Source organism: Erinaceus europaeus, chromosome 3, assembly GCF_950295315.1.
Source record: "Erinaceus europaeus chromosome 3, mEriEur2.1, whole genome shotgun sequence".
In the NCBI taxonomy this organism is placed as follows: domain Eukaryota; kingdom Metazoa; phylum Chordata; class Mammalia; order Eulipotyphla; family Erinaceidae; genus Erinaceus; species Erinaceus europaeus.
In genome coordinates, this window is record NC_080164.1 from 177,335,458 (window position 1) to 177,359,650 (window position 24,193).

At 44.7% G+C, this 24,193-nt stretch overlaps 1 protein-coding gene across 6 annotated transcripts in view; it reads left to right on the forward strand.

Annotated features, from left to right (window-relative positions):
* The window catches only part of PROM1 (prominin 1), a 100,252-nt gene that overhangs the window by 23,627 nt on the left and 52,432 nt on the right, over positions 1–24,193 (forward strand). For 5 of the 6 annotated variants that reach the window (XM_060188302.1, XM_060188304.1, XM_016185913.2 and 2 more), the window contains exons 4-8: positions 2,147–2,173; positions 5,634–5,839; positions 14,763–14,883; positions 20,165–20,228; positions 22,121–22,210. In XM_060188302.1, the coding sequence (XP_060044285.1) occupies positions 2,147–2,173; positions 5,634–5,839; positions 14,763–14,883; positions 20,165–20,228; positions 22,121–22,210 (508 nt within the window). The remainder of the gene's footprint in view (positions 1–2,146; positions 2,174–5,633; positions 5,840–14,762; positions 14,884–20,164; positions 20,229–22,120; positions 22,211–24,193) is intronic. The other variant, XM_016185914.2, reaches the window with a different exon arrangement.

Sequence of the window (24,193 nt, forward strand, 5' to 3'; positions counted from 1 at the left end):
GATGAGTCCAGGTGGTCTCCATGTGGTCATGGCTCATCTCCAGTCCAACCTCTTGGTGGACTCTCCTCCCTGGGACTCCTGTTGCTTGTAACTTCCTCACCCATATCATTCCTTGTGTTACTTCCTTTCCCTTCCCTGACTTTTGGGGCTGGGGTATGTGGGACTCGGTGTTGGCCCTGACTCACGCCATTTGTCACTGGATACACAGTTGGCGCCCAGGGATGGCCTAGGCATCATTCCAAGTGGACTTGTGGTGTTTGGAAATCACCTGGCATGTCTGTGAGAAGTCAAGAACTTGCTCCTGTTTTCCTGCCCTCCAAAGGGTAGTAACTAGCCTGGAAGTTCTTCTCCTTTCCAAGGGAGATGCCCTAAAGATACCTAGTTGTGTACCCAAGGAGAAGGTCCCCAGGCATCTCAGAAAGCATTTAGATGAGAAGCAGTACAGGAGAGTCCCTGACTGGGTCATCGTCTGCGGTTCATTAGAGCTCACACGCTTGGATTATTAATATATTGTTAGTATCAGAGACTGGACGTTACTTTGACAGATATAGGGCTAAGTGCTTCACAAGCTGCTTAGTAGAATTTTTTTTCCCCATTCATTTTTCTTTTTTGGTAGAGATAGAGGGGAAGAGGGAGAAAATGAGAGAGACCACAGCACCAAAGCTCCTGCCATGCAGTAGGGGTCGGTCTCAAACATAGGTCACACACGTAGCAAAGCGGTGCATTCTTCAGGGGAGCTGTTTAGCCAGCTGTCAGTCCATCTTAGATATTGGGCTGCTGGAAAAGTCAGGACGTGTTTTTCTTGTTATTTTTCTATGCAAAAAAAAAATGTGTCAAGACCTTTTTGACAGCCTGGTGGTACCTGGGCTGTGTGTTTTTGGAACAGGACAGTGCACTGAGCGTGGACTGTTCACTGCGTTCTCAGCTCGTCTTGTGTGACAACCACACGGCATATGGTCTCTGCCTGTGTAAATCCACACACACCTATGTATACATTTATATCACATCTTTTCATTCCTTCATTTTTTTTCAAGAGAGACAGAAATTGAAAGGGAAAGAGGGGCAGAGAGGATGAGAAATACCCACAGCACTGCTTTACGGCTCAAAAGCTTCCCCCCCTCCCTGCAGGTGGGTCTGGGGACTTGAACCCAGGTCCTTGGACATGGTAACCTGTGCACCTCTACCAGGTGCACCACTGCCCAGCTCCTCATTTATCTGTTGGCTGAAGAGCACTTAGTTGTTTTGTTTTTTTATTTGTTTGTTTTTAAGCAGAGCACTGCTCAGCTCTGGCTTATGGTGGTGTGGGGGACTGAACCTGGGACTTTGAAGCCTCAGACATGAAAGTCTCTTAGCATAACCATTATGCTATCTACCCCTGCCTTGTTTTGTTTTTCAGTCTTAGCAGTGCAGTAAACAACAGGGATGCATATATCTTTTTGAATCATGGCTTTTGATTTTGGAGGGGGGTTAGGGTAACAACTAGAAACAGGACAATGGAATCGTGCGAAACTCCACTTTTGGGGGATTACATTTACTCTACAGTTGTTAATTTGTTAGGGTAGCTTGTTCTGGGCCGGGAGTCAGCACGAGGGAGCTTAGAACAGAGGAGGGGAGAGTGTGAGCCTGAGGCTCTCTGGGGACCAGGACGGCCAGGAGCTGTGGCGACATGAAGCCAAGAGAAGGGCCATAGGACCACACAACAAAGTCTGAAGTTCAAATGGCGAGACTGCCGGCATACTTTTTTCAGGGATTTTTTTTTAACTTTCATTTAATCTTAAGACACTTCAAAAGACGTTGCTTTTGAATGCAGCCACTGAGTCCCCCTCTCTCTCTTATACTATCAGTTAGTGTGCTGGGTGTCCTCATTTTAGTTATCTTCTGATTCCCCTGCCCCAAACTCCCAAGGATACTGACTCATAGCCGTTGGAGCAACCCAAGTGAGTTTACACTGAAGTGGAAGTTCCATTTTGACTCCCCAAACGCTCAGGATTCCTCTTGTCTCGCACCTATTGATCCTCCTTTGCCTTGGTTTTTCTCTGTGTGCAAAATGAATGTTCTCAGTTGTGGCTGATGAAATCCTTTCTGTTTTCTTCTTGCATGCTGCCTCTGACTTATACAAACACCTCAACTGCTTTGACATCTGCAGCCAGAAAGTGTATTCCTGATGGTGCAGGTAACATTCTCCTCTGCCTTCCCACGTCGATGTGTCTAGAGCCAGTAGGTGGTGACATGTTTTTACCTAGACTTTTCCTCCCTGCCCTCTCCACTGTCAACGAATAAAGTTTTGTCTTTCACTTTGGTTCTTGCCATCATCCCTAGTCTTTTCTCCCAGTTTTAATAGCTCCTGGAGGAATAACAACTCATCTCTGTAAGTTTCAGCCTTGACCTTGACCACAACACTCTCTGGAGTCCTGGGTGTTTCAAAGAACAGTTTAGACCCTTGCCAAAGCCTGGCTAGACATCAGGTGCTCCAAGAGAACTCCTGAAATGACATTGCTGATTCCTGAGACTCATAATTATGTTCGGCAACACTGGGAAAGATGTACGGACAGTGTGAAATTTGGGCCTAGAGTTAGTACTTTTAAAGCATATCCGAGAGTTGGGCCAAAGTTCCAGGTTAAGGATCCTGGTTTGAGCCCCCAGATCCCCACCTACAGGGGAGTCGATTCACAGGCGGTAAAGCAGATCTGCAGGTGTCTATCTTTCTGTCCCCCTCTCTGTCTTCCCCTCCTCTGTCCATTTCTCTCTGTCCTATCCAACAATGATGACATCAATAACAACAACAACCATAAAAAAGGGGCAACAAAAGAGAAAATAAATAAATAAGTATTAAAAAAAAAAAATAAAGTATCTCCATCCACCTTGTCTCCTGGGGATTCAGAGTCAGTTTTTAATGCATTTAGAAATAGTAAACAATTTAGAATGTTTATTGAGAAAATTTAATATCTGTGTGAGTGTTGGGCTTATCTGAAGCTAGTTTCTCAACTGACTGATCCAAAGGGTGCATGGGAAGGAGGGCTGCTGTTCCCAGCAAGTGGAACCTCAAGTCAGGGCAGGGTTTCATGTAGGCGGGACTGTACACTTGATGAATATAGGAAGATTCAGTCTCTTATTCTTTTAAATTTCTTTTTATTTTAATTTTTTTTTGTCATCTACAGGCATCATGGCTCAGGCCCAACTTTTCCAGGTAGAAAGAGAGTGAGAGAGTGATAGAAAGAATGAGAGAGATGCTGGCAGTCCCGTGGAGGGGATCCAGCCGGGGGTAAGTCTCCAATCCTCCCTCACTGGCTCTAGGGACCGTGTGATTCAGAAAGGAGGTCTCGGGGAGTATTCTAGTACAAACACTCATTTATTTGAAGATGGGTACAGGTTTATATAGAGAGTTAAACAAAGAACATTTTTCACATATGTCAGAAATTACAGGTTTCTTAAAGGTCAGTTTGCCCCTATAGTAGGGGGCTGGTATCACAAGAATTGATGGGATACACAAAAGTCAAAACGATTAGTCTCCATGATGCAGGCAGGTTAATTATCCAAAGGCATTTGAGAGAAGCATAGGGGTTAAACCAGTAAGGTGAGGTAGAGAAAAGAAAAACAAAACTTGGTGTAAATCATAGATATCAAAGGACACAAGGAAATAAGATTTGGGGCTTTTCACTGTCTGCTGTTGGGGGTGTATGATAGGGTGTGTTCTCCTATGTGATCAAAAGGTGAAGTGGATGTGTGAACTTTGAGTGAACCATAAAGCAGGCAGCCATTTGGCCTGCAGCTAGCAGGGAGAAACTTAAGTGTGAGAGGCCTGTAGGCTTTCTGTGAGCTTGAGAGATTAACAAGGAGAAACTGAGTCTGGAGACTTTTCCCTCTTGGCTCATCTCTGTGAGGAGAGAGGCTAATAAGTGGGGTGTCTTTCCAGACCTCCATCCAAGGACAGGCTAGTTCCCCTAAGCTCTGCCAAGCTTTCACATAGTCCCACAGAGAGAAAAAAGTATCAAGGCTCTGAAGTGTCCTCCTGAGTGGTGGGAATTGGGTCCAAGCCTGGGCTGAGCTCCTGCTCTCCAGAACTGTCTTGCTACTCACCTTTTTAGCATTTTAGCCTTAATATACATGTGTGTGTTGATAAAGATTATTCACTTCCCAGGGGCTGGTTGGTGGTGCACTTGGTTGAGCGCACATGTTATCAAGCCCCCGGTCTCCACCTGCAGGGGAAAATCTTTGCAAGTGGTGAAGCAGGGCTGCTGGTGTTCATCTCTCTGTCTCTCTTCCTCTCTGTCTCCTCTTTCCCTCTAGATTTCTGTCTGTATCCAATAAATAAATAAAGATAATAATAAAAAAAATCCATTCACGTCCCATATGCACCTGACTTAATACTATCTTTTAAAAGTGATTGAACATAGTTTACAATTTTATACAAATATTATTATTATTATTATTATTATTATTATTATTATTATTTGCCCCCAGGGTTATTGCTGGGACCCAGTGCCTGCACTACAAATCCACTGCCCCTGGAGGCTATTTTCTTCTTTTTTGTTTTCCTTGTTTATCGTTGTTGTAGCTATTGTTGTTATTGCTGTCATTGTTGTTGAATAGGACAGAGAGAAATCAAGAGAGATGGGGAAGACAGAGACGGAGAGAGAAAGACAGACAGCTGCAGACCTGCTTCACCACTTGTGAAGCAACCCCCCTGCAGGTGGGGAGCTGGGGATTTGAACCAGATCCTTACGTGGGTCCTTGCGCTTTGCACCATCTGCGCTTAACCCTCTGTGCCACTGCCCAGCCCCCAATTTTATACAAGTTTTACATTTTTTTTTCCTCCGAGGGCTATCACTGGGACTCACCGCTCCTGGTGGCCATTTTCCCTCTTATTTACTTATTTATTTATGAGAGGGAGAGAGAATGATAGGTAGCTGCAGACCTGCTTCACTGCTTGTGTAGTGTCCTCACTGCAGGTGGAGTGTGGCACTCAAACCTGGGTCTTTATGCATAGTACTGGCTGTGCCACCACCTGGCTGTCCCCAAATTTTACATTTAAAAAAATCATATTTATTTATTTGTTTGTTTATTTATATTCCCTTTTGTTGCCCTTGTTGTTTTTCATTGGTATTGTAGTTATTGTTGTTGTTATTGATATCATTGTTGTTAGATAGGACAGTGAGAAATGGAGAGAGGAGAGGAAGACAGAGAGGGGGAGAGAAAGACAGACACCTGCAGACCTGCTTCACCGCCTGTGAAGCAACTCCCCTGCAGGTGGGGAGCTGGGGGCTCAAACAGGAATCCTTATGCTGGTTCTTGTGCTTTGCACCACGTGCGCTTAACCCGATGCACTACCGCCCGACTCCCCAAATTTTACATTTTTTATACATTTGTTGCACCACTGACACTTCAAGAAAAGACCTGGGAGGCTGAAATTAAGCCATTTGCAACTTCATCCTGAGAGCTGAGAAAAGAGAGTCAACTCAGACCTCTGCTTCCTCTGTTTCCAGAAACTTCCACATGGAAAAACACAAAGACTCAGACACATTGGGATTTAACTCAGAGATCTCAAACACTAAAATGTGTGCCCCATGGGAGGCCTGGTTTACTGTGTGTGTTGCCCCCCAACCCCCATGCTGTTTCTTCCGTTTGACTTGCAGATCATCGCCTATGAACTCGGGGTTATTATCTGCGCCGTCCTGGGCCTGCTGTTTGTTATCCTCATGCCTCTTGTGGGGTTCTTCTTTGGCCTGTGCCGTTGCTGTAACAAGTGTGGTGGAGAAATGCACCAGCGACAGAAGAAGAGCGGGCCCTGCCTGAGGAAGTACTTTGCTGTCTCCCTGCTGGTGCTCTGTATTCTAATAAGGCAAGTGCATGCTGGGCAGCCATCGGGTGTTAGGTCCCTCCGTAAGGAGGGTTTTAGGTTTTAACCACCAAGTTCTTAGGTTGAAAGCAAAACAGTAGCAGCAACACGCAGAAAAGAGACAACCCCCATCCTTGTCTTAGGGTTCAAAAAGTGCTGGTACTTGTGTGTGTGTGGGGGGGGGCTCACAGCAGAGGTAAGCCGTGTTGTTACTTGGCCTCTTGCGTTAACTCTGGTGGCTAAGAGCAGAAAAGGACCAGGAGACCATTTTAATCACAAATTGTTGTTTTTGCCGGACTGGCTTCTTAGGCGGGAGACAGAGACGACCAGAGACTCATGGCTGAGCGGAGAAGCAGTATTTCTTTATTCACGAGTGAGCGGGGATACTATTCAAAAAACTAATCTAATCTAATCTAATCTAATCACAACCCCATTCTGTCCTGCATCCTTCTCCTCCTGCGGCAGCGTCAGGATCCAAGGGAGAATACGTATGTAGGATAGGGGTCGTGGAAAAGGGAAGAGCAAGAACCAGCAAGGACTGAACCAAAATCTCCCGGAGGCAGGGGGAGTGAGACCAAACAAATGTAACAGAATGACCATGTAAATAGACCACAATGTCAAGCAATGTAACAGAAGGGATCCCAGAAGCAGAACTAGAAGCATACCAACAACAAATGATCTACTTTATTGTACAGAAGGCAGGGTTTAAGTAGCAGAAGGGAACAAAGGACATTTTTCACATGAGGCAGTAGTGGTGGACTTTGAAGGTCAGAACCTTCATGGCAAAAGTTCTAAGGAATGAAGAGAATTGATAGTGGTAAAGGGGAGTTCCGGAGTGATTAGTGGCAAGAGAGTAGCAGACTGAAAAGAGCCTTTATGGCAGAGAGATAAGATAGAGGAGTTAGACCAAAGTGGAGGAGGTGAAGGGAATAGAGAGAAAGGTCTTTTAGTCAAGGCAGAATGGAAGATGTGTGATCAAAAGCAGGTGAACTGTAGTGAACTTTCAAGCAGGCAGCCATTTGGTCTGCAGAAGGGGAATGAGTTAACTGTGAGAGGTTGCAGGTCTTTGTGAAGCTTGGGAGACCAACAAGAGGAAACTGAGTCAGGAAAGTGTTTCCCTCCTAGCTCTATCCCTGAACGGGAGAGACTGACAAGTGGGATGTCTTTCCAGACCTCCATCTCAAGGATGGGAGAGTTCCTCTCAGCTCTACCATGCTTTCACAGTTAACCCTACAACAAAGATGTTATCTTTGTAGACAAGGTACTTTGAGTGACAAGCCAGCGGTAATTAGCATTTTTGGAGGGTGGGTGGGGGAGACATTCTGTTAAATCATTATATATATAATTTTTTTTTCTCCCAGCAGTGATTGAAGCTTGGTGCTGCACTATGAATCCACCGCTCCTAGCGGCCATTTTTTTCCCTTTTTTTTTCATTTTATTTGATAGGAAATTTGAGAGAGGAAGGGGAGAAAGATAGATAGAGAAAGAAAGAGAGACATGTGCTACTGACCTGCTTCACTGCTTGTGAAGCATCCTCCCTGCAGCTGGGGAGCAGGGACTTGAACCTGGGTCCTTACACATAATACTGTGCGTGCTTAACCAGCATGCCACTGCCCAACTCCCCTGATACTGTACTTCGTTAATCACAGAAATATATGTCTTTTTCTTAAAGACTGTGATTTATTGATTGGTTGATTGAGAGTGGAGGTGAGAAAGGCCAGAATACCTGCTTCTGCATTATACATGCAATGTTGAGCATTGAACAGGGGATCTCACAAATTCCACATTCTTCTCCCTCTTAAGTAACTGTTTGGGGGGACAGGAAGCTGGCAGGAAGATAGAACAAGTATTTGCTAGTTGATGTTGTGCATCCAAAAGCATCTTGGCGAATGAGGACAGTCCCCAAATTTGGAGACTGTTCTGGATCGAAATTAGCTTCCTGATGCCTTTACGCAGTTCTCTTGAATCTGCAGTAAGCTTCCACTCTGTCTCGAGGTCTTGGATTCAGAATGTTTTCCTGGAGATGTTGTAGCTGCCTTGGCAGGTCCATCCAGTGACCTGACAGGTCCATACCCCCTGCTTTGAGGAGGATGGTGTATTCTGAGTCTGCCTCAGATTCTATGCCTGAAGATTATGCTTTCTGACACCGGTGGTGACATTTGATCTTGGTTCTCACTTCCTCACTCACTCAGCCAGTGGATGCTGTGCTGTTTGGCAGCAGAGAGAAAGTACCCGGGGCAGAGAGGAGCTGGACCTGGAGCAGACACAGAGAGCAGGAGAATAGGCCTCCTTTTGCTGCTTCTCCAAGCGCAGCATTTGTTCAGTAGTGGGGAGTAAGGCTACGAGCTTTTCTGGAGAATGGGAGCAGAAAGCAGGCCTCAACACAGCTAAAGCTGTACTACCCACTGAAGTTGTTTTTTTTTTTTGTCCCTCTTTACCAGAGGATAAATGGTTTACAGTTGACAGTAAAATACAGTAGTTTGTACATGTGTAACATTTCTCAATTTTCCACAGAACACACTTAACTCCCCCACCTAGGTGCTCCTCTGCCATCATGTTCCAGGACCTGAACCCCCTCCCCATCCCAGAGTCCTTTACTTTGGAGCAATACACTAACTCCAGTCCAAGTTCTCTTCTTAGTGTTTTCCCTTCTTGTCTTACTTTCCAACTTCTGTCTGTCAGTGGGATCATCTCTTATTCATCCTTCTCTTTCTTACTTATCTCACGGAGCATGATTCTTTCAAGCTCCATTCAAGAGGAGGGGAAGAAAGTGAATTCACCATTTTAAAAACTATTTATTTATTCCCTTTTGTTGCCCTTGTTTTATTGTTGTAGTTATTATCATTGTTGTTATTGATGTCATCATTGTTGGATAGGACAGAGAGAAATGGAGAGAGGAGGAGAAGACAGAGAGGGGGAAAGAAAGACACCTGCAGACCTGCTTCACCACTTGTGAATCGACCATCCTGCAGGTGGGGAGCCAGTGGCTCGAACTGGGATCCTTGCACTTTGTGCCACCAGCACTTAACCCGCAGTGCTACAGCCCAACTCCTGAATTCACCGTTTTTATACCCACTGAAGTTCTAGCTGCACACCCAGGAAGCAAAGTTCATTATGTGGGACCATCTGTGGCTGACCGTTTGCCCCAGAGAAGTTCTATTGTTTTTATCTAACAAAGATATCTTTGCTAAAAACAAAACCAAACAAAACCCCTTAACAATAAATATATATATATATATATATATATATGTGTGTGTGTGTGTGTGTGTGTGTGTGTGTGTGTATGAATTGGATGATTAGTAAATACATTAACTGATTTTATGTATCCTGTCTGAACAACAGTGAGTTAGGTGTCTGTGTTTTCTCTGTATCTGTAATGTGGGTAGTCTCTCTCCCTCTCTCTTTCTCTGTCTCCCTCCCTCTCTCTCTCTCTCTCTCTCTCTCTCTCTCTCCCCCTCTTGAGCTGACCATTTCTTTACGTTGAATTCGGAGAAACAGCATAGGTTTAGATCATGGCAATCCCAGATGGCTCAGTCTCTCGGCTTCATGTTTAAAGAATTTTCGGGATTGCACAGATCCTCCAGTTTGTGGGAGGAGTCATCTCCTCCCTGGCTTCCAGGAATGCCATTCAGAGCCCAGAGCTGTCAGACTCAGGAGGGATTCTAGCACATTTCCTCTAAGCCGGGAACTCAGGGCCTTCATTTACCCAAAGGCTTGAACAGCCCAGCCTCTCCCCTCCCCTACCTGCCAGATGTCAGCCATGAGGCACAGATGTGCTGTCTGAAAATACTTGTTCCTGGGGTTCCTTTGAGCTTGGTTACTTCCCTAACAAGCTCACAGTTTCGATCTGACATTAAGTACTTGTAATGTCATTTCAGGAAACTTTTTTACTGCGTGAACTTACTCATTTAAGCAAGCAAAAAAAAAAAAAAAGAAAGAAAGAAAGAAAATGTTTACACTTATTACATATTGCACAGGTACTATGGACTTTCAAGTTCTTCTGAATGATACACATATACTGTATTAGGTCTCTATTTTAAATCAGACTTTTATTTGCATCACATCTAGTTATGTGCTGTATACATTGAAGCTCATGCTGACCTGATTGAATCACATTATTGATAAATGGTAAAGCCACAAAGTCATAAGCAAACTTGATTTTTATTTATATATAAAGTAAATGCTACAATTTATTTTCCTTCTTGAGAATGCAGATCAATCAAACAAATTTGGGTAGGTTCCCCCCCACACACACACACCTAAGGTTATTTTGGTTTAGAAAGTAGCATGTATATGTATTTTTATTTTATTTTATTCTTTTATGATTCATTGATTTTTTTTTTTTAAACCAGAACATTACTTAGCTCTGGCTTATAGTGGTGCAGGGGATTGATCCTGGAAGAGCAATTGAGCTGGCTGGCCTGGCAGTCAGGAAACGTTCTTTATGGGAAGGAGAGAATAACTTACACTGAAAATAGAAAATGATCTTTATGATCTTTAAAAGTAAGCTACTGGAGACAAAAGCATCTTTTTGATTTTTGTTGGTTAATTTCACTCAGTCGATAGAGACTGGCAGAAAGTTGGTGGACAATGCCTCAGACAGTAAAGGTTTGGGCACACTCTTAGGGAATCTTACGTGGAGGGCCAGAGGTGACACTCTAGTTCGAGCATGTGTTTGTGTTTTCGGGTGCAAACTTTGCAAGCGGTGAAGCAGTGCTGCAGGTGTCTCTCTTTCTTGCTCCTTCTAACTTTTCCTCCCTCTCATTTTCTCTGCATCTCTATCCAAAACCAACAAAAGGAGGTTTTAAACATTTACTTTTAAATGTACATATGAGAAAAGTAGAGGAAAATATAGACACAGTGCTAATATGCTATAAAAATACCTATCTCATGCTAAAGAGTGTTCAAGAAATTTGGTTGCAGTGCATAGAAATACATGGGTTTTTTTGTTTGTTTGTTTTCTTCCTTTTTTTAAAAAAATATTTATTTATTCCCCTTTTTTGCCCTTGTTTTATTGTTGTTGTTGTTGGATAGGACAGAGAGGAATGGAGAGAGGAGGGGAAGACAGAGAGGAAGAGAGAAAGACACCTGCAAACCTGCTTCACCACTTGTGAAGCGACTCCCCTGTAGGTGAGAAGCCAGGGGCTTGAACCTGGATCCTTATGCCGGTCCTTGGCGCTTTGCACCAAATGTGCTTAACCTGCCGCGCTACCGCCTGACTCCCCAGAAATACATGTTTTTGTCAAACACCAGAGAACTGAGAGTCATTAAAGTTTTATTCCCTTTTTCCAAAAAGGAGGATTTTGTTCCTTTGTATCCTCAGATTCTATACGTTGGACAGTAGTTGTTAAAACAAGAAAACAGGGAGTCGGGCGGTAGCGCAGCGGGTTAAGCGCAGGTGGCGCAAAGCACAAGGACCGGCATAAGGATCCCGGTTCGAGCCCCCGGCTCCCCACCTGCAGGGGCGTCACTTCACAGGCGGTGAAGCAGGTCTGCAGGTGTCTGTCTTTCTCTCCCCCTCTCTGTCTCCCCCTCCTCTCTCCATTTCTCTCTGTCCTATCCAATAACGACGACATCAATAACTACAACAATAAAAAACAAGGGCAACAAAAGAGAATAAATAAATAAAAATTAAAAAAACCTGGGAAATGTTAAAAAAATAAATAAATAAAAATAAAACAAGAAAACACACACACACACACACACCCATAACTTTGTTTTGTTTTGTTTTTTTTGCTTACAAGTAGCCAGGAATATCTAAATCAACAGCAGTATAAAGCATAACTTCTTTATTTTCTGTTTGCGGTTAAACAAGTTGTAAAGCAAAGTTTGCAAGTGGAAACCATGGGCTTATCTGCCTAGTACCAAAAGTCATAATATTTCCAGTTTCTTTTCTTTTGTTTTTAAATTTTTTATATTTATTTATTTTCCCTTTTGTTGCCCTTGTTGGTTTTTATCGTTGTAGTTATTATTGCTGTTGTTGTCATCGTTGTTGGATAGGACAGAGAGAAATGGAGAGAGGAGGGGAAGACAGAGAGGAGGAGAGAAAGATAGACACCTGCAGACCTGCTTCACCACTTGTGATGTGACTCCCCTGCAGGTGGGGAACCAGAGGCTTGAACGAGAATCCTTCTGCTGGTCCTTGTGCTTCGCGCCATGTGTGCTTAACTCACTGAGCTACCGCCCTGACTCCCTACAGTTTCTTTTCTTTGATTAGTTAATGTGTTTTTAATGGGAGGCTTTATGTTAAAAATACAGGTTTGGGAGAGTCACAGAAAGGTCTGACATTGTACAGAATTGTCAAGAGAAGCAGTCCCCACCCCCTCTTAGTGACGTTAAACATAGGTAGATGTAAGACAGACTCCAAAACACAACATGTCTTAAATATAATATATTCCATCAGAATATCAGGGGTGGACATCTGTGAGTTCAAGACAAGTAGGCTCTTCTCCTCTCCAGGAAGGTCTGGGGAGCGAAGGGAACTTGGGTTTGCTGTTTTCCAAGGTCACCTGGAGGACTTACTAGGGAAAATGGACCCCAAGTGTGATGAAGGACACACACACTTTGGGACACGTTGGGGACAGGTACCCCCCCCCCCGCCTCACCCCTATGTGGAATCTCATTGTGGGCAGGAAGAAGATGGATATATGCCATTTCATTATAATAAATCTCCAGGTACATGCTAGGAATAAGTTTTTCCTTCCGTTTGTCCACACTTCTAAAATCACCACTTTTGGTCTTTGGCAATAACGTCATCCTTTAAGACTTATTTCTATGGTACGGCATCTGCATCTCAGATCCCAGTGCCAATGAACAAAAAAAAGTAGGACTGAAGCAGGTTGATCTGGCTGGCACAGGGTGCATGCTTCTGCTTGCTTGCTGCCCTCTCCTTTATAACTCAGCTCTCTACTTTTCAGTCATGAGGCACCAACCGAAACTCTCCAATGGAAAGTGGGTTTTCCCAAGACCTTTAGGTGTGAGTTAGTGGCACACAGCAACTTGTAGCAATAAGAAATGTTGTTCAGGTCGGGGGAGATGGCATAACGGTTATGCAAAGAGACTTTACTGCCTGAGGCCTCAAAAGTCCCAAATTCAGTCCTCGTACCATGGGCCAGAACTGAGCAGTGTTCTGATCTCTCTCTCTTATACCAATTTGTTTCATACTCTCTCACATTACGTGTGTGTGTGTGTGTGTGTGTGTGTGTGTGTGTGTGTGTGTGTGTGTGTGTGTGTATTTAATGCTGTTCAAAGTTTGTGCTACAAACTTCCCAGGATTCATTTGGGAACCCTAATTTGCCTCTGTCGTAGTTTTGTGGGGACTTATTTTATGGGGGACCAGCAAGGAACACTCTGAAGAACAAATCGTGAGCATAAATCAGAGACTGTCCCCAGATATCCAGAACTGAGAAGTTTTTTAACATCTTGGGAATAAAGCGAGCAGACCCACAAATTTGGTCACCATGCCTATCTGCCTATCAGATAGCCCAGTGTTCAAGCTTTAAGATGTAGCTTTTGGCAAAGCAACAAAGTTGTCATTCTTCACCAGAACCCCCTCTCGCACCTTCTAAGAGTTTGCATGCTATTTGCAAACCGTTTTTGGAAAAACAAACCACACCTTCTAGTGATGGTTTCAGACCAACAGTCATACAAATTTCCATAGGAAAATTGTGTAAGTTTATGTAGCTCCTTGCTGCCACCTAGTGGCTAAGACCAGCACGCCCATAACAATGAGCAACGTGATTTTATTTTTCGAAATATCTTTTAAAACTGTTTATTTACTGGATAGAGACAGAAAAAAAGGGGGCATAGGAAAGAAGAAAAAGAGACAGGCACTTGCAGCATTACTGCTCATAAAGCTTCTTCCATACAGGTAGGGGCTTGAACCCGTGTCCTTGCACGTTGTAATAGGTATTTGCTGTGAGCGTCACTTCCTGGCCCCAACAATGAGCAATTTCAAATGTCACATTTTAATGTTTAAAGACTTAGACCTGGGGAGTCTGACGATAGCTAAGCGCACGTGGCGCAAAGTGCAAGGACCCGCATAAGGATCTCGGTTCCAGCCCCTAGCTCCCCACCTGCAGGGGAGTCGCTTCACAAGTGGTGAAGCAGGTCTGCAGGTGTCTGTCTTTCTCTCCCCCTCTCTGTCTTCCTGTCTTCCCCTCCTTTCTCCATTTCTCTCTGTTCTATCCAACAACGATGACACCAGTAACTACAACAACAAAAAACAGCAAGGGCAACAAAAGGGAATAAATAAACAAAAAGAAAAAGAAAGATATTAAAAAAAAAAAAAGACTTAGACCCAGGGACTGGACATTAGCGCACCTGACAGAGTGTTCATGTTACCATGCACGAGGACCCAGGTTCAAGCCCCTGGCCCCCACCTGCACAGGGGAAGCTTCATGAGTGGAGAATCATGTGGTTCTCTTTCTCTCTCCCTCTCTAGCTCCTCTTCCCATCTCAATTTCTCTGTCTCTTTCCAAATAAATAAATAATGTATTCTTAAAAAAAAAAAAAAAGACATAGGCCCCCAAACAAGCTAGTTGGTCCAATTAATGTAAATCACGGGTCCATTGGTAGCCCACGAGCAAGAAGAATCATCAAGTGCGGACATTTTAGGGATATTCAGGGGCCTATTAGGATGATTTTGTTGGTTGGTTGGTTAATATTGATTTGAAGTATGTTTCACGGGGAGACAGGTGTGGTCACAAGTGCCTGCGTGTGGGCTTCCACCGAGTGAGCACACTGGCTAGCTACACTGTGAACATGGAGCCTGTTGTGTGCTCAGTCTTGAGGGGCCTCACGGCTTGTGGGAGTGGAGAAGGCGAGCAGGGAAAACAGTCTTCTGCCCCATGTGCCCTGCGCAGGGCTCCCTCCTGGCCACGCCCCCTGCATCAATGCTGACCCTTCTCCCCTCCCTTCCTTGCAGCCTTGGTGTCATCTTCGGCTTCATGGCCAGTCAGCACCAGACCACCAGGATAAGGGGTACCAGAGAGCTGGCCCGGAGCAATTTCCAGGACATGAAAAGTCTCCTGAACACAACTTCAGAGGTAACCACTGCAGGCTACCAGGCTCTTCAAGGCTACTGCATTTTGTTTTGTTTTGTTTTGTTCTCACCAGAGCACTGCTCAGCTTTGGCTTATGGTTGTGCCAGGGATTCACGTAGGACCTCTGGAGTCTCAGACATGGAAGCCTTTTGCATAACCAGTATGCTGTCTTCCCCCTCCCTTGGGGCACCTCAGACTTCCTAAACATGTCTAGAATGTCATCTGGACCTTCTAGAATCTCAATAAATCAGAGGAGACAGACTTTTTTCTTTTTTTAATATAAATGAAGAAATAAAGACCCAGCAAGTGATTTCTAAAAGCATCATTTCAGAATTGTTTTTTCTTCTTTTAGTACAATGTATATAATGCATTATGATACTTGATAGTTAAAAAAATTTTTTCTAATGAAAAAAAGTTGATTTTGTTTCCTTTGAGACTCAGTAGATGGAACTGGGGGGTGGTGCTGGTTATGCTTTGTAAAAGAAATGAAGAGATGAAAACCAACTACCAGATGGTTTCACTCATGTGGATTCTAGAGAGCTGATACACATGAATTTGTAAAAACCAAACAAATGGGCAGGAGGAGATAGCCTAATGGTTATGCAAAGAGACGCTTACCTCACGCCTGAGGCTCAAAGTCCCAGGCTGAGTCCCCCACACCACCATAAACCAGAGCTGAACAGTGCTCTCCTAAAAAGAAAAGACAACAAACAAGAAACAACACCAAACCAGAAGTAAACTAAGTCTTTAAGATTTTGTGGGAACTATGGCGGCTATTCTAAGAGATGGAGGTACAGTAATTTGGCGGTGAGTGTGGTGTGGACTGTCACAGCCAGTATTAATAATGGCAGGCTTTTAAGCCATTATTAATCACAAGTTTAACAAATGGCTGACAAAAATAATTAAAATGATTAAAAAGATGCTTAGCCAATTTTAGAATGTCATGCTATTAAAAAAAGAAAAGAAAACTGGGGCTGAGTGGTGGTGCACCTGGTTGAGTGCACACATTACAGTGTGCAGGGACCCGGGTTCAAGCTCCCAGTCCCTGCCTGCAGGAGGAAAGCTTCACGAATGGGGAAGTAGGGCTGCAGGTGCCTCTGTCTCAACTCCTCGATGTCCTCCTTCCTCTTGATTTCTGGCTGTCTATCAAATAGATAGAAACTAAAAGAGAGAGAGGAAGGAAGGAAGGAAGAAAGAAAAAGAAAGAAAAGAAAGAAGGAAGGAAGGAAGGAAGGAAGGAAGGAAGAGGGGAGTCGGGCCGCAGCGCAGCAGGTTAAGCGCAGGTGGCACAAAGCGTAAGGACCAGCGGAAAGATCCCGGTTCAAGCCTCTGGCTCCCCACCTGCAGGGGAGTCGCTTCACAGGCGGTGAGGCAGGTCTGCAGGTGTCTGTCTTTCTCTCCCCCCTCTCTGTCTTCCCCTCCTCTCTCCGTTTCTCTCTGTCCCATCCAACAATGACAACATCAGTAACAACAACAATAATAACTACAACAATGAAACAAGGTCAACAAAAGGGAATAAACAAATAAAATTTTAAAAAAAAGAAAGGAAGGAAGGAAGAAAGACAGAAAGGAAGGAAGAAAGAAAGAAAGAAAGAAAGGAAGGAAGAAAGAAAGAAAGAATCTGCTTAGTGTCATTCTCCTTCCTTTCTGGACAAGAGTAAACTCCAGTATTGTGTACAAGAAATTGTTCTTGTAGTAAAACTTTTTTTTTTCCTTATAAACATCTCTTTGCTAGTATCTCTGCGGGTGGATAAAGTACCTTGAGAAAAGGCCAAAGAGAAACAGAGTTGCCTTTGAGAGAAGGAAGACCAGGTGTCTGGAAAGCAGTTTTTTTGTGTGTGTTGATGTGTTGTTTTGCACATGATGGTTACAAATGATGTCTGTGGGGCTGGGGAGGTTGCTCCGCAGTCAAGAGCCTGCCTCCTGCACCCTGGGTTTGATCCCAGCACCACATAAAGACGATCAAGGGACAAGCAGAAGATCGTAAAATGATGGAGCTGTGTTCCTCTCTCTCTCCTTCTCCCTCTCCCTCTCCCTCTCCCTCTCCCCCTCCCCCTCCCCCTCCCCCTCCCCCTCCCCCTCCCTCTCCCTCTCCCTCTCTAGCTATTCTACCCACTGAACCACCTTTCTGGCCCTGGGAAATCAGGTGCCTTAAACTTTGGAATATGTTAAAGAAATAAAGGTTTCAGGGCTGGGTGGTAGCACAGCGGGCTAAGTTCACATGGCGCAAAGTAAGTGCAAGGACCAGAGCAAGGATCTCAGTTCGAGCCTCTGGCTCCCCACCTGCAGGGGGGTGGCTTCACAAGCAGTGAAGTAGGTGTGCAGTTGTCTATCTTTCTCTCCCCTCTTTGACTTCCTCTTCTCTCTCGATTTCTCTCATATCCAACAACAACAATAATAACAAAAACAATGATAAACAACTAGGGAAACAAAAGGGGGAAAAAAAGCCTCTAGGAGCAGTGGATTCGTAGTGCAGGCACTGAGCCCCAGCAATAACCCTGGAGGCAAAAAAAAAAATCTAGGTTTTAAAAACAATGTAAAAATACACTATTTCCAGTGGTGCACCTGGTTAAGTGCATACATTATAGTGCGTAAGGACCCAGGTTCAAGCCACCAGTCCTCACCTGCAGGGAGGAAGCTTCATGAGTGGTGAAGCAGAACTGCAGGTGTCTCTCTGTCTCTTTCCCTCTCTATTTCCCTCTCTTCTCTCAATTTCTCTCTATCTCTATAAAAAATAAACAAAAATATTAAAACAACACACTACTTCCTTTTTAAAAACGTTCTGGGTGCTGGATGGTGGTATACCCCATTGAGCACACATATTGCAGTACACTGGGACCCAGGTTCGAAGCTCCTGGCCCCAGGTTCAAAGTTCTTGGCCCCCACCTGCAGGGGAGAAGGTTCACCAGTGGTGAAACAGGGCTGCAATTGTCTCTCTCTCTCTCCCTGTCTCTCTTCCCATTCCCATTCAATTTCTTTCTCCACCATGTAAAAATGTTCTGACTTAGGATGATTTAAAAAATTATTAATTAGATTTTTCCAACTATGATGATATCTTCCCAGACCATAGCTTAGGTCACCTACATATTTAGATGTCAGGCACAGAAAAAACTAGTTGGGTCATGGGCCCCTTGGAATATACCTAAAATAGACCTTACTAGCTTTTTCCAAAATGGAGACCCCAAATCTTTATCTGCAATATTCTTGCCTATAGGTTCATGATTAGTCAACAATTTGATCTGCTTTCTATGTTAACTCTTTTCAGCCACCAGATTCCAGATGCTAGCATGATGCCAACCTGACTTCACTGGACAGACGACCCCACCAATGTGTCCTGGAGCCCCGCTTCCCCAGATCCCTGCCCCACTAAGGAAAGAGAGAGACAGACTGGGAGAGTGGATTGACCTGTCAACACCCATGTTCAGTGGGGAAGCAATTACAGAAGCCAGACCTTCCACCTTCTGCATCCCACAATGACCCTGAGTCCATACTCCCAGAGGGATAAAGAATAGGAAAGCTATCAGGGGAGGGGATGGGATATGGAGTTCTGGTGGTGGGAATTGTGTGGATGTACCCCTCTTATCCTATGGTCTTGTCAGTGTTTCCATTTTATAAATAAAAACTTAAAAAAAAAAAAAAGAAAAGAAATGTGACCACACACCAAGCTAGTAAAACTTAAAAAAAAAAAAATAGTGATTTAATATTGATCTACACAATTAGATGATAACAGGTATAATTCCACCAGAGTTCTATGTCCCTATTCCTTCCATTAGAAACTATTAGTTCTCCCAAGATCACATGTATGGATGGGTTGACTATTATTTCTGTAACTATCTATATCTATACACATTATCCATTTTTTCTATGCCCTTGCTTTTTATTTTATTTTATTATTTTTATAAAAAGGAAACATAGACTAAACCATAGGATAAGAGGGTTGCAACTCCACATAATTCCCACCACCAGAATTCCATATCCCATCCCCTTCCCTGATAGCTTTCCTATTCCCTAACCCTCTGGGAGTATGGACCCAGGGTCATTGTGGGATGCAGAAGGTGGAAGGTCTGGCTTCTGTAATTGCTTCCCCACTGAACATGGGCGTTGTCAGGTCAATCCATACTCCCAGCCTGTCTCTCTCTTTCCATAGTGGGGTTGGCCTCCAGGGAAGCAGGGCTCCAGGACACATTGGTGGGGTTGTCTGTCCAGGGAAGTCCGGTCAGCATCAGGCTAGCATCTGGAACCTGGTGGCTGAAAAGAGAGTTAACATACAAAGCCAAACAAAGTGTTGACCAATCATGGACCTAAAGGCTGGAGTAGAGCAGACAAAGAGTTGGGGGGGGGGTGTGTGTGTCCTCCATTCTGTAGATAGCTAGTGGGCATATTTTAGTTACTTTCCAAAGGGTCTGTGGCTATACTAGTTTGTTTGTTTGTTTTTCTTTTTCCCTGAGCCTGAAATCTGATATGCAAGTGGATCCAAGTTATTTTCTGGGGAGATGATGTCATGGCTGAAAAAAGGACCAGAAAGCTGGATCAGGGAAGAGAGTAGCTCCCTAATATGGGAAAGGAGTGTAAATATTGTTGACTGTAAACCCCATCGATTTGATGTGATTTGGGGCCCATATTCAGCTTAGGAGCCTGTGTGGCCTCTGCATCCCTGTAGGTCTGAGCTCACATTCTGTGGTCACGACTAGGAACGTACCAAGCTGCCCCAGTATCAGGACCCATCTTCCTCAGGTGGAGCATAGAGTATGTTGCCCAGCCTCCCTTCAGAGGATGGAACATTCTCTACTGTTGTTAATCTAGTCCTGCTTTCTTTTCCTTTCTAAATCACACTTGCTACTTCTGAGTGCTAGCAGGAATGCCCCCCTCCCCTTTGTTCATTCTCTCTTCTTTCTTGAGTCCTGGTTGGGTTGGAGGTCAGAGCTTCTTTTTTGTCATCTTCTTACATTTCTCCCTCTCTGGGAGTATGGACCAAAATTCTTTATGGAGTGCAGAAAGTGGGAGGTCTGGTTTCTGTAACTGCTTCTCCACTGGACATGCACACTGACAGGTGGAGCCATACCTCCAACTTGCATGTTTCTGTCTCACCCCTAGTGGGGCAGGGCTCTGGAGAGGTGAGGTTCCAGGACACATCGGTGAGGTCGTCTGCCCAGGGAAGTCAGGAGGATATCTTAGTAACAGGTTTAAGATGAAATTTGTTTGTTAAGTCTCTCTTTTTTTTTTTTTTTAATTTTATGGCTTTGGATCTTAGAAGTGATTTCATGCTTTTATTTATTTATTTTAGCAAATAAAGTATCTCCTGAATGAGTATGACACCACTAAGATGAGGGCCTTCTCCCATCTGGATGGTGAGTAAAATTAGAAATGACCTGTGATAGTCAATGACTTACAGCTTGTTAATTACTGAGAAAAACCTAGCATTTGTCATAAAGACGCCTTTGCTTTTTAAAAAATATTTTATTTTATTTTATTTTATTTTATTTTTGTCTCCAGAGTTATGAATCCACTGCTTCTGGAGGCTGTTTTTTTTCCCTTTTGTTGCCCTTGTTCTTTATCACTGTTGTTACTATTATTGTTGTTGCTGCTGTCATTGTTGTACTTTATTTATTTATTTATTTTTATCAGATCACTGATCAGCTCAGGCTTATACCGGTGTCGGGGAGTGAACCTGGGACTTGAGAGCCTTGGGCATGAAAGTCTCTTTGCATAACCATTCTGCTATACCCCCACCCACCTTTGCTTTTTTTAGGGTGACCCTTGTTCTTCATCCCCCATGTGATGCGGACAGAGGTCTCTGTGAAACTCACTGTTAAAGGCAACACGGGGAACCACAGGGCCTCATTGACCGGGTGGGAAGAAATTGCAAACCCACTGGGTATCCACACACAGCCCAGCCCTTGGGAAAGATCAAGAAATATTTGGGGCTGGGGCAAGGTGGACAGTGCTTCTGGTGGAAGCCAGGGATACGGCTAGACATCCCGTAATGCATGGAGAATCTCCCTACCTCGTGTGTGGGCAGTGCTGTATGGTCAAGAAACCCAGACCTAGTGGCTGAGAGGAGAGACCTGAGCAGTTCTGGTGTAAAATGGTGAATGGTAGATGCTCTGGTCCTAAAACAATTAAAGGTCTGTCTGTGGAGTGACTGTAGAGGAAGGAGGCGACATGGATGCGGGGACTCTGAAGAGAGTGGCGCTGGCTCCACAGGACAGTAAACCCCTGTCCTCAGAAAGTCAGGTCTAGAAATGCCACATGACCCAGGTACCCCACTTCTGGGCGTATCCACAGAACTATGAAAACACACATTCAAAGGCACGTACACATGTTCATTGCAGTACTAGGCACAGTAGCCAAGAGATGTGACAATCTAAGCGCCCTGCAGCCAATGAATGGATAAGAAAGGTGTGGTGAGAGTATGTGGAGGAGGACTACGCCCCTATTTAAGAATAAATAATAAATAAATAAAAGAAGGAAATTCTGCCATTTGCCACTTTGTGAATGGTCCTAAATGCTGTTGAACTAAGTGAAATAAGACAGAGAAAGACAAACACTGTATAATGTCTTTATGTGTGGGAGATGAGAAGTACGACACAGGGACAAGCAGAACAAAGAAAAGCAAACTCTCGGGGCTCTAGCAACACAATAGTGGTTCCCAGCAGAGGGGGCAGGGCATGGGGGGTGGGGATCGACTGCATGTTAAAGAATGGAAATTAGACTGCATTTAGTAAAGATAATACCATTTATATGTATGGTCTTGTAGAAAGCAGATCACTGGAGCTCTGCTTCCCCAGACCCCTGCCCCACTGGCAGACAGACTGGGAGTATGGCTTGACCTGCCAACGCCCATGTTCAACAGAGAAGCAATTACAGAAGCCAGGCCTTCCACCTTCTGCACCCCACAATGATCCTGGGTCTATACTCCCAGAGGGTTAAAGAATAGGAAAGCTATCAGGGGAGGAGAGGGGATAGAGAATTCTGGTGGTGGGAACTGTGTGGACTTATACCCTTCTTATCCTAAGGTCTTGTCAACATCCATTTTATAAATAAAAATTATATCAATTAAAACAAAACAAACACAAAAAAGAGCACCCTCACTGGGGTCTAGAATGTAAAATAGAATGCCCCAGAAGGAGAGAATGAAATGGTTTTCTATAGACAGTGTGAAAAGAAATGTTTGAATGGGAGGAAATGACACTACCTCCCCCCCACACACACACACCCCTTTGTGCTTTTCTGGACCTAGGCATCAAGTCATTGCTGGGAAATAGGATCCTTGAACAGCTGAAGCCAAGGGTGGTCCCAGTTATGGATGGCCTTCAGGACGTGGCTGAAGGTAAGCCCGGCAGAAGCTTCCACTCCATAGCCACACCGACCACTCGGTGCCAGACCTCTCATGGTGGGCCCAGAGTCATGGTGGGCGAAACAGTGGCTGACTGTGATGGTTTGCCCGCCTGTTTCTGTGAAGTCACTGGGATCCAGCGTGCTCGCCTGGTGGGCGCCATCTTGACTAAGATGCTTCCATGTAAGGACGCAGAGGTGAAACGTTGAGAGCACTGCTTGGTTCTGGCGTATGGCGGTGGCACGTAAATTGAGTGCGCGAATGCTGCCCCATCCAAAGTTCAGATGGGTAAAGCCAGCCAGAGGAACATGCTGAGTAAACTGCTTTGACTAAGTTTTTGCTAAGAATTCCTCGCAGCCTTATGTACCTAGCAGCCTTTGGGGAGCAAGGAGAGCGTACAAATTGACGCTTGCAAATCAGATTGGAGCCACAGGTCAGACCTGATGAGGAGAATGTGCTGTGAGCTGAGGAAAACGTCACTTAGCTGAAGTGGAAACTATGGACTAGCTTTCCCCTGACTTGAGACATGGGGTGTATAGAGTCTTGGTTAGATCTGGAAGGTTCTTATAACCTCTGACTTACAACCCAGTAACTGTGTTACAGAAATCCAGTGGCTTTTTGGAGTCTGGGGGGGGGGGCATGTGTTTTATTTTTTTGTTTCTTCCTCTGTTGTCTCAGTCCTTCTTGGAACCTGACGTCATGAAATCCCAAACCCACCACCTGTGAATGGCCCCCAAGTACACACACATTTCCCGTGTCACCAAGTCATCTTATCATCCACCATCCTTTCTTGTTGCTGTTTGCTTCTGGCCTTGAACTCTCTTTAAATCTTGAGGTACAGATGGAAGGGGCTCTGGGGGTTGGACCACATAGTGTTGCCAGGGTGTGGTGAGAGGTGAGTGGCTGAGGTAGCCGTGGTCTATCTACACAGTGGAATACTACTCAGCTGTTAAGAGTGATGAAGTCACCTTCTTCCCCGCATCATGAATGGAGCTTGAAGGAGTCACGTTAAGTGAGATAAGCCAGAAAGAGAAGAATGAATATGAGACAGTCTCACTCATGGACAGGAGCTGAGAAACAAAGAACAGAGAGAGTTGGGAGTCGGGCTGTAGTGCAGCAGGTTAACAGAAAGAAAGAGTTAACACATTCCAATCTGTGCCCTGTGTACTGGTTGGGGGATGGTAGATGTTTACTGAGCTGTGCTTTTTTTTTTTTTTTTTCCCTCCAGGGTTATTGCTGGGCTCGGTGCCTGCACCATGAATCCACCACTCCTGGAGGCCATTTTTCCCCCTTTTGTTGCCCTTGTTGTTGTAGCCTAGTTGTGGTTATTATTATTGCCATTGTTGATGTTGTTCGTTGTTGGATAGGACAGAGAGAAATGGAGAGAGGAGGGGAAGACAGAGAGGGGGAAAGAAAGACAGACACCTGCAGACCGCCTGTGAAGCGACTCCCCTGCAGGTGGGGAGCCGGGGGTTCGAACTGGGATCCTTACGCCAGTCCTTAAGCTTTGCGCCACATGCGCTTAACCCACTGCGCCACTGCCCGACCCCCTGAGCTGTGTGTTTTTACTGCGGTGCTTAATGCCCTCTCCCAAACCAATTTCATCTTGCCTGTAGTGTGGCTTCCCATTTCAGCTGAGTACATCACACAGGAGAGTTCAGATTGAGCCCCAAGTCACGAGGCAGCTGGCAAAGCTGGGATCTCGACCTGCCCTACCCAAACTCCACTCCCAACTCACTCTGTGCTTCCAGCCGACTCCTGCAAAAGCTGTCTCTGACATGCTGCTGGGTGTAAGGAAATTCTGGGGTCAGGGGTTGAGGGCCAAGCCTGTCTAGATGGCCTGGCCTCTTCAGGACACAGTGGCGCTGAGGAGTGATACCATCCCCCTTTTGGCTGCTGGTCACTTCCAAGTTCATCAGAGGTTGCCCCAGGGCAGCTTTTAAAAAATATTTTATTATTGGGGGGATTCATGGTTTA